Source organism: Anser cygnoides, chromosome 1 (assembly GCF_040182565.1).
Source record: "Anser cygnoides isolate HZ-2024a breed goose chromosome 1, Taihu_goose_T2T_genome, whole genome shotgun sequence".
Classification (NCBI taxonomy): domain Eukaryota; kingdom Metazoa; phylum Chordata; class Aves; order Anseriformes; family Anatidae; genus Anser; species Anser cygnoides.
The window spans coordinates 26,800,074-26,816,255 of record NC_089873.1 but is presented as its reverse complement, the minus strand read 5'-3'; the positions used below and the strand labels follow the sequence as shown (position 1 = coordinate 26,816,255).

At 42.1% G+C, this 16,182-nt stretch overlaps 1 protein-coding gene across 13 annotated transcripts in view; it reads right to left on the bottom strand.

The window, feature by feature from the left end:
• The window catches only part of ANKRD26 (ankyrin repeat domain containing 26), a 78,174-nt gene that overhangs the window by 54,277 nt on the left and 7,715 nt on the right, over positions 1-16,182 (bottom strand). For 10 of the 13 annotated variants that reach the window (XM_066991033.1, XM_066991053.1, XM_066990989.1 and 7 more), the window contains exons 7-14: positions 14,548-14,598; positions 11,911-11,944; positions 11,758-11,830; positions 10,345-10,405; positions 8,302-9,308; positions 7,446-7,593; positions 6,362-6,423; positions 5,098-5,209 (exon numbers count right to left, since the gene is read on the bottom strand). In XM_066991033.1, coding sequence (XP_066847134.1) covers positions 5,098-5,209; positions 6,362-6,423; positions 7,446-7,593; positions 8,302-9,308; positions 10,345-10,405; positions 11,758-11,830; positions 11,911-11,944; positions 14,548-14,598 — 1,548 coding nt within the window. The remainder of the gene's footprint in view (positions 1-5,097; positions 5,210-6,361; positions 6,424-7,445; positions 7,594-8,301; positions 9,309-10,344; positions 10,406-11,757; positions 11,831-11,910; positions 11,945-14,547; positions 14,599-16,182) is intronic. The other 3 variants (XM_066990990.1, XM_066990991.1, XM_066990992.1) reach the window with 3 other exon arrangements.

Here is a 16,182-nt window from a genome sequence, read left to right as displayed (position 1 = left end):
CACCGAAGTGGCTACTCAGACGGAGGGCTCCGGGACACACACCGCCATCCAGGTCTTGGGCTGCAGGGTGTGCCCGAGTCTTCTGTCGGTATCCGACAGCAGCAGCGAGGGTGGCAGGTGTGCCCAGATTGAAGAACTGCTCAAACAGGTAGGGGAGCTTTGGGAAGAGGTGAGCAGCCTCAGGAGGATCAGGGAGTCGGAGAGGGAAATTGACTGGTGGAGGTGTCCTCTACCCTTTCTGAGACAGACTCATGAGCCTGTCACAGCACAAATGTCTCCTGCTACGCAGAAGACAAAAGTTCCCTCATCCCACCAGGCAGTAGGAGGAGACCTAGGCCAAGGAGGGGAATGGAGGCAGGTTCCTGTTCGGGGTGGTAGGCGAGCCCTGTCCCTGCCCACCTCACCTTCCCATCTACCCTTATATAACAGGTATGAGGGTCTAGAACACGACAGTCAGAACAACAAAGCAGACGAAAGCCCGTCCCAGTTGGAGAGGGTGCCTGAGGCAAGGCAACCTACCCCCCGCATTGCTACATCATCTGTCAGAAAAGAAAGAAGGGTTATTGTCATGGGGGACTCCCTTTTGAAAGGGACATAGGGCCCAATATGCCGACCGGACCCAACCCACAGGGAAGTCTGTTGCCTCCCTGTGGCTCGGGTGAGAGACTTCGCTAAGAAAGTCAAGCGCCTGGTACGGCCCACCGACTACTACCTGCTACTGGTCTTTCAGGCTGGTAATGACGAGGTAGCAACGAGAAGTTTGAGAGCAATCAAAATGGGCTTTAGGGGCGACTACTTAAAGGATCAGGGGCACAGGCTGTGTTTGCCTCTGTCCTTCCGATAGGGGGATCAATGCTGACAAGCAGACTCATCACATTAACACGTGGCTTCGGGACTGGTGCAACCGGCAGAATTTCGGGTTTTTCCATCATGGGAAGGTCTGTGCGACACCAGGCCTGCTGGCACCAGATGGGATGCGCCTCTCTCAGAGAGGGGTGAGGATTTTGGCTCAGGAATTGGCAGGGCTGATAGATAGGGCTTTAAACTAGAGTCAAAGGGGGAAGGGGATAAAACCTGGCACGCTGGTGATGAGCTAAGGGATGGTGCGCTAGAATCAGAGGGACTGTGTGTTAGTGAGGTCCTTCGGTCGGCTCCACAAGGTGCTGCGTGTAGGGAGGCACATGTGAAGTGCTTCTACACAAACGCACGCAGTATGAGGAATAAAATGGATGAGCTAGAAGTCTTAGCCCAGTCCCACAGCTACAACATCATTGGCATATGCGAAACTTGGTGGGATGAATCCTGTGGCTGGCGTGTTGCAATGGATGGTTACAAGCTCTTCAGGAGGGACAGGCAGGGTAGGCGATGTGGCAGGGCGGCGATGTATGTGAAGCATGGGCTGGACTGTGTGGAACTTCAAGTTGGCGATGGCAAAGTTGAGAGCCTCTGGGTAAGGATTAAGGGACGAACAAATAAAGGGGATGTCGTTGTGGGAGTCTATTACTGACCACCTGGCCAGGATGACAACGCCGATGAATTATTCTTTGCAGAACTAAGAGATGCCTTGAGATCAACTCCCCTCGTCCTTATGGGGGATTTCAACTTGCCAGACGTCAACTGGGATCACCACACAGCTGACAAGAGCAAGTCCAGGAGGTTCATAAACCACCTAGATGATAACTTCTTGGTGCAGGTGCTAAGGGAGCCAACTAGGAAACGTGCCCTCCTTGATCTGTTCCTGGAGAACAGAGAGGGTCTTGTGGGAGACTTGGCAATTGGCAGCCGTCTCGGTCATAGTGACCATGAAGTGGTTGAGTTTAGAATTTATGGTGACAGAAGGAAAACTGCCACCAAAACTTCAGCCCTGGATATGGGGAAAGCAGACTTCAGGCTGCTCAGGGAACTAGTCAGCAAGGTCCCCTGGAAAACTGCTTTTGAAGGCATTGGTGTCTGTCAGTGCTGGTCAATCTTTAAGCACTGCCTCCTAAAAGCACAAGATCAGGCGATTCCAAAATATTGGAAGGCAGGCAGGCGGGGCAGAAGGCCGGCCTGGCTGACCAGGGATCTTCTACTGGAGCTTAGGCGAAAAAAGAAAGTGTACAGCTGCTGGAAGGAGGGTTAGGCAATGAGGAACGAATACAGGGATGCTGTTCATGTTTGTAAGGAGAATATTCGTATGGCCAAAGCCCAACTAGAGTTGAAGCTGGCCATGTCTGTGGGAGACAATAAAAAAGTTTTATTTAGATATGTGAACAGAAAAAAGAGAACCAAAAAAAACATAGCTCCGATACTTGATGGGGAAGGTCTCCTCACAGACAATGACACGGGCAAAGCAGAGACGTTTAACGCCTTCTTCGCCTCTGCCTTCAACACTGATGATGGACTTCGGGACCCAGGGTGCCCTGAGCTGGAGGACCATGACGGTGGGAATGACAAACTCCCAACCGACCCTGAATGTGTGCGGGATTTGCTGCTCCATCTGGATCCATACAAGTCCATGGGTCCGGATGGAATTCATCCCAGGGTGCTTAAAGAGCTGGCTGACGTCATCGCGGGACCTCTCTCAATTATTTTTCAACGGTCTTGGGAATCTGGAGAGGTCCCAGGAGACTGGAAGCTGGCAAATGTTGTGCCAATTTTCAAGAAGGGTAAGAAAGAAGACCCTAGCAATTACAGGCCTGTCAGTTTCACGCCAGTGCCTGGTAAAATTATGGAGAGGATGATCCTTGAAGTTATTGAAGCGCACCAGGGCGACAACGCAGTCATTAGTCCCAGCCAACATGGGTTCATGAGGGGTAGGTCCTGCCTAACAACTTTGATTTCCTTTTGTGATAACATCACCCAACTAGTTGATCAAGGGAAACCAGCTGATGTGATCTTTTTAGACTTCAGCAAAGCTTTTCACATGGTTCCCCATAGGACCCTACTGGACAAAATGTACAGCATACAGCTAAACAAAAACATCATACGATGGGTGAGCAACTGGCTGACGGGCAGGGCTCAAAAGGTTGTGGTAAATGGGGCCACATCTGGCTGGCAGATGGTCACTAGTGGGGTCCCTCAAGGCTTCATTTTAGGGCCAGTCTTCTTCAATGTTTTTATAAATGATTTGGATGTAGGACTAGAAGGTGTTTTGAGCAAATTTGCCGACAACACCAAACTTGGAGGAGTTGTGGACTCGGATGAGGGTGGAAAGGCCTTGCAGAGAGATCTGGACAGATTGGAGAGCTGGGCAATCACCAACCACATGAAGTTTAACAAAAGCAAGTGCCGGGTCCTGCACCTGGGACGGGGCAACCCTGGCTATACGTACAGACTGGACGACAAGACGCTGGAGAGCAGCTCCGCAGAGAGGGATCTGGGGGTTGTGGTTGACAGCAAGTTGAATATGAGCCAGCGGTGCGCCCTGGCAGCCAGGAGGGCCAACCGTATCCTGGGGTGCATCAAGCATGGCATCGCTAGTCGGTCGAGGGAGGTGATTGTCCCGCTCTACTCTGGCTGGTGCGGCCTCACCTCGAGTACTGTGTGCAGTTCTGGGCACCACAGTACAAGAAGGACATTGAACTGTTGGAGAGTGTCCAGAGGAGGGCAACAAAGATGGTGAAGGGCCTAGAGGGGAAGACATATGAGGAGCGGCTGAGGTCACTGGGCCTGTTCAGCCTGGAGAAGAGGAGGCTGAGGGGGGACCTCATCGCAGTCTACAACTTCCTCGCGAGGGGGAGTGGAGAGGCAGGTGACCTATTCTCCGTTATCACCAGTGATAGGACCCGCGAGAACGGTGTTAAGCTGAGGCAGGGGAAGTTTAGGCTAGAGATCACAAAGAGGTTCTTCACCGAGAGGGTGGTTGCACACTGGAACAGGCTCCCCAGGGAAGTAGTCACTGCACCAAGCCTGTCTGAATTTAAGAAGCGATTGGACTGTGCACTTAGTCACATGGTCTGAACTTTTGGGTAGACCCGTGCGGTGCCAGGAGTTGGACTTGATGATCCTTATGAGTCCCTTCCAACTCGGGATATTCTATGATTTTGGTTTAGCTTGCAAGGAAACAAATGAAACAAACTTTGTTTGGCTGTAACGGGTATTTGTAGCATCGCTCCAAATATCATTTTCAAAAAATTTTTGTCCAACAGTAACATTAAAGTACTTCCAAACTCATACAATCTACGGCCATGCATTGCTTGAATTCTCTGCTTTAGTCATCTTACAGTTTGAGTCCTCTCATGAAACAAATATATGAAATGTTACAAAGAATGGCTCCCCAGAAGAATTCTCATATTAAAAATAATAATTAAAACAAACAGTATTTGATTTCAGCAAACTCGGTGGTCCAGTAATATGGAAATACCTTAGAAAGATTACCATAATCACCTCTTAACCCTTTTTCGTATTGATTTCAAATTTAACTTAGCAGAATCATACAACACAGACTTTCATGACAACTAATCAAGCTCATTTAAAGCTCTCATCTTGTCAAGTTCTGCTTCCAGCCTACTAAACAAAAATTGGCCTGTACAACTAATTTATTACACCCGTATTACAAGCTGGATTGACAAGTTTTTTTTAAAGGAGAAAATCCTCAGAAAATAATTTTACCCCAACAGCAAAACTTTTCTGCTCTTCTATGCTAAAGATGGTCAAAAGGCAAATTTCACAAGCTACAGGAATAAGTCCTTAGGAACAGAACCTGAACTTTTCATCACATTTTAGCTCCTAGACAAAGCACAACATAAACCTATCATGAATTAAGCTAGAAAAAAAAAATGCTTGGCCAGATGATATTTCTTCTGCTGTGTTACTATCCAGGAACGTCTCAGTGTTCTGACAGATCAGTCCTAAACCACACACACTTTTACTTAAGCAACAACCCGAAACCAAAATATAAGTGTCCAAAGAACACACATAATGCACACAAGAAATTCCTTTACTAATCAAACAGGCCATCAAGTGCTGCGTTAACTGGTGGTAATTAACAAGTACCAAGCACTTCTTCATTGCTATGGCACACAGCCACTGCGTAACAGCACTCCTAAGGAAGACACTGATAAAAGTTCACTTCAGTCTATAAATGCTTACAAACACAATCCACCAGAAAGTTACCATTGTTGCGCTCCACTGAAACACTCTGCAAGCATGCTCCATGTTCGTCTGCAGCTGGGAGCAACACACCAGGCGATACTTTTCTCAGACTTTCAGAATCTGTCTGTATAATCTAGAACACATGCAAGACAATTGGTACAAACTCTTTTACCCCCCCCCCCCCACTTATTTCCATGAATAAAGTTGCAACTCAGCCAATGTGCACAACATGATATCAAGCGTATCAAAAGGTTTTTGTAACTGAAGGCTTGTAAAGGACACATCAATGCATAGCACACAGTCACAGCAGTAGTGTGTATTTTCAGATCTTTGGCTAAACAAACACGCTTTTAACTCATCTAAACTATCCTGTAACGCTGATAATCCCTGACAAACAGAATGGCCACAAAAGAGAATTAATATTGGAAATCAAGATGTGGATTGCGAACGAGTAACTGCAGCTCTGTGGTGATCCGACACTTGTACCAAACTTGTGCCTGACATTCAAATTTGAGCTTATGTTCCTGGAGCATGTACCCTGCAGTAGTGAGTGAATTCACCACTACGCTGCAAAAATAAAGCAAAAATTTGGGTTGAATAAAGACTAACAAGGCAAAGTTAGCAGAGATTAACGTTATCTTAAAAATGTTAGTCTAGTATTTTTTAAGGAAGGAGGTGGGGAGGAATTCATTTTTCCTCACAAGAAAAGCCAGAGGGGGTTAGCTACAGACCCTGCTCTTTTGTCTAGCCAATTACCACAGACAGAAAGGACACACACAGCCAGCTCGTTTGGTATCTATTGAAAATGACTTTCTAAAAAGGATGAAGTATACCTAAAAAAGATAAGGGTTCCATACAGAAAAATCTAGATGTCTAGGTTGCAGACAGTAGGGGCAACCATTTAACACTGACTGGGGCAGCAGAATAGAGCTGTATGGTTAAAAAAAAAAAAATCCTCACACCATCAGCCCTTTCGAGAAGCTCACAAGATTTTAAGTAGCAGAAAACTTCACTGTCTCAATATTGTACTGGACATCGAACTCAAAGACCAGCTACTAGAATGCCCACATCATTAGCTTGATACAACTTTGTCCAGATTCTAACTAGAAAACATAGAGCACAAGCATTTCAAGGACCCCTAGTTACAAACATACAGCAGAAGCAACGAGAGGTAAACAAGCCTCATTAATGGCAGCGACAAATTCAAAAGCAAACTCTGAAGTGGTTCTGGATGTGACCTTCCCCCCACTGGGACCCCACTACATCTTTCACAGAAAGTACCTACCTCAGAATCCCAAGGAGATTCAGCTTCCTCCTCTTGCTCTGCTTCTAGAGCTGGCAAGGCACCTACAAAGGGTGGACAAAGAGAAATGCTGTGAGCATTTATTGCACTCCGCTTTTCCCCATCAGTGAAACCCTGCATCTGAAAGATGAGTAACAGTTCTTCTGCAGAGGAGAAACTAAGAAATGAGTTATATTCAATGGTAGCTTCATACACGGTCACATCACAATGTTCTCTTTACTCCTCTTATCTCCTTTCAAGCAGAAGATGCTTAAGCATGACAGCTGACGGAGCTACAAACTATGCCTTGCACATATTTGGGTAATGTTCAGGAAGAAACTGCAGGATGCAGAGCTTGGGTCTTCTCTCTTACCTACAGGCCCAGAGTTTCGCATTTAGGCACACCACCTTCAGAGCATCAGCTTCTGCCAGGTCCTCTGTGTAGCACCTGATCAGCAGTTACATGTGCTCTGAAAACATCTACTGCATCAAGTTATGCTCAGGAGACACACATTGGAACCAGTATCTTCTCCTCCTTCTCCAAGACCCTGAGGTGAGCACCAAAGCACTCAACTCTGTCCGAGCTGGTAATGCTCTCAAGCACACAAAGGATTGGCATTGGGAGACCTCCTACATTTTAAAACTGAACAAGGTGAAGCACTGTAGCAGAACAGTTTTCTCACAGCTTGACTCAAGTCTTTCCCAGGCTTCAGCCAAGAGCAATCACAGCTTTTCAATATGGTGGTACAAGCCAGAAAGGGAAATAACTACTGTCACACCCAAGACACACCAGTTCCTCTCTATCTGTTTGTCTTATTCAGACCACTTCAGGGAGAATACAGCAACAAAAGCAAGAACAGCACTTGCTTCCTATAGAATTCATTTGGAATCCAACACCATTTTTTGTGCTCCCTAAGAACGAATGAAAACAAGCTGCTGTCTTTCTCTGCCACTGCCCACTACAAATCACAGGCAACAGGAGAATTTACCACCTCTGAAAGTCAATCACCAAATCACCATTTCAGTTCATTTACAGCACATTAATACTTAGAGAGGAACAACTGGGATCAATGTTTAACTAACTCACTTCTCTCATCAGCAGTGTCTTCTGAAGCATTATGGTCTTGATGGCTATTACTATGAACAGAATTTTCCACACCCTCAACAGCTGCAGTTTGCAGCTCTCCTCCACAAGCATCTTCCTTCTCCCCTCCTTCCCACTTAAGTGGCTCTTCCTAAAAGAGACAGACCAAAACAGCTGGAAAGAACAGAAACAAGCATCTTCTTCAACACCCACTGACAACTTAGAAAATGCTTTTCTTGTGTAAGACAAAAGTAAAGCAAAGCTCAAAAGTCTCCCAAGGCCTTCAGGTTTCCAGTGGTAATCTACATGATTAAACAGCAATGCCCCATGTCATAAACTTCATCCCTAGTTCTGGAAAGCCCCTGAAAAGCACTTCCTCGTGTCAGTCTAACCCCAGTTTTATTTAAATTATATTATTCAGGAACACATTCCTTCTTTCCCCCAGTTTGCTCCACAGAAAATTACTAGCTTCCTACTCTCAATTTCATTCTGTTTTGCTTTCTCTGTTGCAGTCATCATGCTGTGAATTTTACTAAATGGCAGTAACACTTCACAAATAACATCCATCCTCTCATTTATATAACTAAGAGAAATTTCACCAATTCCAGAAAAATGAAGTTTCCCGTCTTTCTCCTTCAAGATCATTGTAATCACATGTTAAAAATATTGAAAATAATGCCTGGCATTATTCTTATATCTTAGAAATTACTTTGGCTAGAAGTGACACTTTTTAGTATCAAAAGATGATAACTGAAATACAGATCTATGCAATAACTATCCATAAGAATACAGCTTACTGTTTCTTACCTGTATTACCCTTAAAAATACCCTTGTGATTGAATCATCCCTGTATACTTACCTTTGTGCTTGAGGAAAACGTTGCCCTTGTGTTTTCTTCACATCTATTTAAGTGCACGTGTTCACTTTCTTGTTTCAGTGCTTCACAGACTTTATTATCTACTTCTTCATACTCTTCTTCAGCATCTTCCTCACCCACATATTCAAGAATATCAGATTTTGGTCTTTGACTTTCAAGTCTTGGGTTTTCTGCTGCTGACTGAGAACCATTAATACTTTTAAAGCCATCACCAAAATTTGACTTTTTCTCCTTAAGACCACAACTGTCGGAGAGAGTCTGGGGGATCTCTTTTTTCCAGTCTGTTGTTTCTGAGTCTGCAAAACAGGAGTCACCCTTTTGGTGTATCTTCTCCTGAATCACGCTTTTCTTGTTCAAAGTTTCTTGTCTAGTTTGTAAATTATTTAGATTTTGAAGGACAGCTTGTTTTGGTATGGATTCATAAGATAATTCATTATTCATTACCTTTGGGGATATCACTGTTATATTTTCTTGCAACCTTTCATAACACCCAGCTATAAAAGACACAGGAGCATCAACAGATCCCTCCATCTTTTCATCAAGTTCTTTACATATTTTCTGATCATCACCAAAGACATTTCCAGTCCCGCATTGAGTTTCCCCTTCATACTTAACATTTCTAAAACACCCCAATTCCTGATTAATTTCTCCTTTAGGTTCTATTTCACCCCCCTGCTCCTCCGCCATTATGTCGTTAGACTGAGTTTCTTCATCTTCCAGATCTTCCTCCTCCTTTTCACCTTGAATAAGATCTTCCTCCTCTTCCTCTTCATACTCTTCATCATCATCTCCATTGTCATTTTCATCTTCTTCCTCCTCTTCTTCCTCCTCGTCCAATTCCTCTTCTTCCAGGTTGCTTGCATCTGAAACATCTTGGTTCAACAGTTCACCACACTCTCCTTTGTTCAGATTTGCATCTGATGGGGTTCTTTGCTTGAGGTTTTTCTTCTGTGACTTAGGACTTTCAATTCTAGAACCACCAACATCATCTTAAAGCATGAGAAAATGAAAAAGGCATATGAACCAAATGAGTTACAAAAATAGCAACAGGCCTATTACCTGCTTAAAGCATAGAAGAGGAGTCATCTGGGAATGTCTGGAAAAGGAGCCAGGTAAGGGATTGTACTGGGGATGCAGGAATGTTAACTTTCCCTGCAGCAGCCCATACAGTGCTGTGCTAGAACAGCACTTGTAGCTAGAACAGCACTGGTATCACACCAGCGCTGTGTCTGCTGCTGAGCAATACTGGCACCGCATCAGGACTCCCTCTAACCCCCCCAGAGTCAGCAGGCTGGGGGTGGGCAAGAGGGAAGGATGGAACATCACCAGGGCAGCTGACCTAAACCAACCGAAAGGATATTCCATACCACACAATGCCACACTCAGCAACAAAAGGTGCAAAAAGGAAGAAGGGGGGGAGGGGTGGGCTCTTGTAAAAACGTCTGTCCTCCTGAATGTGCATTGAGGCCCTGCTTCAAGGATGTGGTCAAGCATCGCTCGTTTGTGGGAAGTACAGAGTAATTTCTTTCCTCTGCACTTCCACACAGCCTTGCTTGTTGTTTGTTTCACCCACCCCCCCTTCCCCTTCCCCTTTCTGTTTTTTTCCCTTTAGTTAAATTGTTTAATTAATAATAATTTTTCCTTAATAATTATTTTTTCCTTTAATTAAATTATCCATATCTCAACCCGTGAATTGTTTCTTTCCTTTTCTTCTTCCGCTCCTCTTCTAAGGAGGGGGAGTGAGAGAGTGGTTGTGGTGAAGTTCAACTGCCTAGCAAGATAAAACCACCTAATATTTCTGTGGATGAGCACGATGGGAGAAAGGACTTGATCAGGGACAAAGGCTTAGGAAGGGATTCAATATCTTCATTTTCATGATCTCAATTATTTTGCTCTAAAATGACTATGTGCTCTGTTCTTATAATACTACTTATCTCACTTTCTATAGTCAAAGGGGGAAAAAATTACTTAGCTAGTTTACTTTTGTATCTCATTATATCATGCAGCCTTTTCTAAATAACTTACTGTTTTTCTTGAACTGCTGGGAAGCACTCATTAACAACGTCAAGTTTGGCTTCTGTGGCTTCTGTAAATAAAAATATATTTGAAGAGAATTATTTGATCTATTTTTTGCTTGCTTGTTTTTAAAAACAAACAAATCATTTACTTAAATCAAATCTTGAACGGTAAATACAACTGGGCTGTCCTTTTGACAGTTCTCAGGTGCTTGGTACATCCTATAGGTCTAATTACACAAACACTCCCACATATGCAAGTCAGTGACTATTCTACCTCAAAAAAAACTGCTCAGGTACGCTTTAGCAAATTCTTTCCGAAACTGTATTTACATGCATAACAAGTCTAAAAATCTGTTTTTGAATTAATGTTTTTAATATGTAGGATGCTTACTTTTAAGTGTGTACAACTCAAGTAACTGTTAAAGTTCCTTAGACTTAACACACAAATGAGTCACTGCAAGTCCACTTACCAAAAGATCCCTAATTTTCGAAATCATGCTACAAAAATGCCTCACTTCCATTTAAATGAATGTAAGAAAATGAAATAATGTTTAAACTACACATGCTTGCATCTCCAGCATCACAGAGTGTGTTGAACCCCACCAGTTCACCACCACCATACAACAGTTCCTCATTACTGCAGAATGCCAGTGCAACAGACCAGATGCTCCAGGTATCACTGGAGAAGCTGATAATCCTTCATAATACTAGCAAAAACAGTAGGAGATAACACATGTGGCTGGTAAAAGAGTACCACACGAGCATTCAAAAAAATAAAAACATGCAGTGTGAGATTATACACAAGTATACAATACCATCCCATAGAAGAAGGGAAAAAAAAGAAAGAAAGGGGGGAAAAAAAAACACAATTTGAGCAACTCATTCATTGAGCACTGGAGGAACCTGAGGAGAAGGAATGGAGAACCAGGTGCTGAACAGCTTCAGTAGATGTTTTCCGTTAATAAATGCTCTTTTTCATTATCAGGTAGAATTCTATCACATAAATTAGGGGAAACAATAGCCACGTTTGGAGGAGAACGGGTTATACAGTAACTTATACAGTAACTTATAAACTTTCAGGGTCTGCAAATCTGACTCAAATGAACCAGAACAACTAAAATAATGTGGTTGTTTATCTTGTCACCTACTGCTCTTTTGCCCTAAACCACAAATTTACAGCATGCTCTGCCACAGCTACAATTCTTTTGCCAAAAAAAAAAAAACACCAAAAAAACAAACAAACAAACAAAAAAAAAACAACAAAAAGACACCCCACAGCAGAAAAAAAAAAAGCTGTCAGACCAGAGACTGCTTTTAAAGTGAAAACAACATTAGCTGGAAGAAGTTTCTTTCTATACCAGAGAAAATTGCTTTCAAATCACTTATTCTACAGGACAATTTTCCAGTAAAGGCACCATACCTTGGGGGTAAAATCTAGTTCTTCTTCCTCAGAAGTATGCCAACTGTCGTCACTCCCCTCTTTCTCAGAGCTTCTTAAAAAGCAAAGCAAAATGACTAGTGGCTCCCTCATATCATTCTTCAAGTAAGTATTAGGTATTTTTAGAAGTCTCACCTTATTGAGTCTCCTTGGGAAAAGTCATCTATTGCTGTTCAAATATTAATTGACATGTTGAAATTAGATTTGGCATGCTAAATATTAATCAATACAGAAAAATATTTAACATGGACAACACTACAAGTCATAACAGAATGAAACTTGGGCCAATTTAATACAAGACAGCATGAATGAAAGCATTTCCAAAGCACCTGTTTTTTCAAATCATACAGAATTAAAAAACAATAATAATAATAAAGAAGATCGGTGGTATTTTCTCTGGGCTCTTACGTTTAAGAAATATTTCTAAACTAAAGAACAGCATAGCATGACTATGCTATGTTAGTAGACAGTTAACAAATGGTGGTGGTTTATGAAGACAGTAAGTAGATGAATCTTCAAAGTACTCATACTACACACACATTCACACACCACAAGCAGAGGTTTTACCACTTTAAACATTAAGTGCTTTATACTGTCATACAGTACACTTTATTTTCTACTTTACCCAACTATGGATTATTTTGAAAATTTAAAGAAAAATGAAAAAGCATAGTCAAGACCTAAAGCTTATCTCTAGGTAGAAGAATCACCAGCAGGTCTCTATAACACACCAAAAAAGAGTATACAATAGACAAAAGCAGCATTACCTGGCCATACTATACTATACTCCAAACTTTCTTTGGTGAAATGAAGGCAAATAGCACTTAAGATCATAGGATAAGTCAGGTCAAAAGGGACCTCAGGAAGTCTCTTAGCCAACTGCCTCCTCAAAACCAGCCCAGATATGAGGTCAGGCAAAGTTCTCAGAGCTTTATTCAGTCTGATCTTGAACATGTCTAAGGAGGAGAGCCAAACAACCTCCCTGTTTTAACTGTCCTTATCATGGCAATGCTTCTAACATGCAGTTAGAAACTTTTCTGTTTCCCCTTACACCTCGTCTCTCTACCTCCTGTCATGTACCACGGGGAAGCTCCTGGCTTTGCCTTCTTGTACATATTGGAAGCTGCTGTTAGGTCCCCTTTGAAGATGCCTCTTCTTCAGGCTGACCAAGCCCTGTTTTCTCAGCCCCTCCTCAGAAGGAAAGTATTCCTGCCCCTGATATTTCTGATGGCTCCCCACTGAACTTGCTCACTGCTGGAAGATCGACCTCTTCTGCACTGGGGGCTCAAAATTATAACCCGGGATTAAGACAGTCCAACAAGTAACAAGTAGGGGCAGACAATCACTTTCCCTAGTCTCCTGGCTGGGCTGCTCTTAACACAGCCCAAGATACCGTTGACCTTCTCAGCAGCCAGGGCACCCTGCTGGCTCATGCTCAGCTTGCTCACTGCCAAGACTCTCTGGGCCCTCCCAGCAAAGCTGCTCCCCTGCCAGGCAGTCCCATCATGTTTTGTAGCAAGGAGCTATTCCTACCCAGGGGCACAACTTGGCATTTGCCTTTGCTGAATTTCTTAAGATGCCTTTTGGTCCACTTCCCCAGCTTGTCAAGGTCCCTCCAAATGGCAGCTCTGTGCGGAAGCACATCCATCGATTCCCTCCGATTTCAGATCATTTGCAGACTTGATGAGAGCGTACTATAGCACATCCTTGCTATAGTCACTGACGTATGAATAAATCTGCACTCTAGGAAGACAGTTTGAGAAGTGCTACAACCTCTCAACTATTAACAACTAAGACAAAATAAAAGGACTCTGATTTCCAACACAAAAGGGGAAAAACAAGCACATATAACCTCCTAATCTCCACACAGAAGCTATGTCAGCGTTCATGAAGTTCTTTAACCAATTGTTAACTATCATAAGTTTTTTTTTTTTTTTTTTTTTAAATAAGCAAGACACTGGGACCTTCTATAAAATCGTATCATGGAAAGTAAACCAAAGGCTTGGACAAAATTATTACAAGGAAAACAAGCAAACAAACCCAACAACCAAGAAACATCACACTTGAAGACACCTCTACTACCAGTAGCCCATAAATGATTGTACAAATTCTGTCTTTCCTAACAACAGAGTTTAGGTGAGAACTTTGAAGAGCATGTCTCCTGATCTGAACAGAGCTTATTGTCAATGCGATACAGCTGAAAAGAAATGTGTCTCATTGAAATAGTTAGGGTGGAACAGTTATAAACTTTGAACAGGTGACTTCAGTATTTTCAGTTAGTACTGTTACAATTAATCAAAGCAGCTCAATAAGTTATCTGAACTTTTGCTTTTGATGTATAATAAATATAGTCAATGATCAAAACCAGGTCACACCATCCTTTAGAAGGCAGTAAGTTCATGAGATAGCTTTCAGTCAGACCAAAACCAAGGCTTTGATGCCCTGACACAGAAATAGGATCTAGAAAACCAGTCTCTGGGGACTGCTTGTTTTCACCATTGAAGCCCATTTTGAAGCACCATGAGAACAAATGGAAATAAATAAATAAAAAGATATACTATCACTGGTGACAAAAGCAAACATTGAATTCAGTAATAAAAGACTCGCACAAAAAACATGCAAACGAAAACACCCCAAACCAACTCTTAAGTCTAACTTATTGATCTCAAACCATCAAAGTGTGGATCTCCAAGACGATAAGTATGTATCATGTATAGGTATTTGTGAATTATACAACATGTTCCATACTTAAAACGCTACCGTACAGAATACCTTTCCTTGATTCTCCTGTTCTTGGTGCCTGGTTAGGAGACTGTTGCATTCCTATATCCATTTAGGAAAAGGCATGGAAAGGACAGACGAAACAATTACATCAGAATAAATTTGAAATCTCAGAAACATGAGAAGCACACAGATAAAGCTATAGCAGTGGGAGAATGCACTGTGACTATGAGCATACGTTTGTCTGTACTGCAAATTAGAAGTTTTGGAATGTAAAATCACTATCCATTTGCTCTACCCATCCCACCTACAAATAAGTTTTGCATTTAGGTAACTGAACAATGTGGTTCTGTTATTGCGGCTACCTTAAGCCAAATGCTTTCATGACAAAGCTGTAGCTATTGTTTTAGAGCACAAGGGCATCCTACTTATACTGATTTTATCACAAATGCATGCAATGATGTGACAAAATGACTACTATCAAAATCATACACTTAAATAGTTAAGAAACGGCCTCAAGTTGTTTTCTCATCCCTTCTGCTTTTCTGTTTCCTTAAGAAGAGATATAGGATAACTTTTCCTGACATCAGGAGATGTAAAACACCGGTGTGCTCATTTATTTTTCAAGAACTTTACCCTGCAGAAACAATTTCTCTAAGAACTCAGGGAAACTACTCTGTTGTTCCTTCAGTGTATGTGCTGCAGTAGTTAAAAAAGCTGTCATCGCAGACATACTAGAAATATGGATTGTGTAATTATTTTTCCCCCAAAGAAATTCCAACTTAAAATCTAAAAAGTCTATCACTTGATACACTAGTGCTGGAAGCCGTTCATTTGGAGGTTTTTGCAAACCTGTCTGCGATTAATAAAAACGTTCGTGTTCTGACATTCCAATAAGCTAGAGAGCTTAAAAATGCAGACTTGTTCAACATTCTACACAATCTCCTCTTCTAATTAGGAAGTGCAAAAGCAGCAAAAAGAATAAGGTCAAAATTGAAAATCCCAGAAATTTGACCAAAGAACCTGTACTTCCCTGCACATATGACAGTTTTGGAATTACACAATACTAGTCCTCTTTAAGCCACATATTTTAAAAATAATACAGGCCTGTCAGACATTACAATGTGGTACCAGAGCAACTATCTACATACAAAGAAAGTAGTAACAGAGTTTTTGGGGTGAAAACAGTATTTTGGTGATTAAACTACCTGTACCAAGCCCTGCTGAAAAAACAACAAAGTTTCAAAAAAAAAAAAAACAGCCTATGAAGAAACTTCAAATCTCTGACTAGATCAAAGGAAGTGTTTCTAAGTCAAAGGCAAAGCTCGGCTCTAAATTCAGTTCTCCTTCTCATGAAAAATTCAGAAGGAAAAAACATGCCACAGTTTTTGTTCATATTTCTTGACACATTACCAAAATAAAAAAGAGCAATTGCATTTGAACACTGTCTGCTTCCCCTTGGACACATCATTCTAACATAAAACCCTTAAAAATACAGAAACGAATAAAACCTCCTACTGTTGGGCCAGAAACAAAGTATAAAGCAAACAATTTCATTTGTATTCAAATATTAATTTAAGATTCCTTGAGTGCTACTTGAGCTCATAAGCATTGACCGGATTTTACAAACTCACTGAAAGTTTCTTTCTTTTAATCACAAGGCAATTTAATTGTTTTTCTGAATCA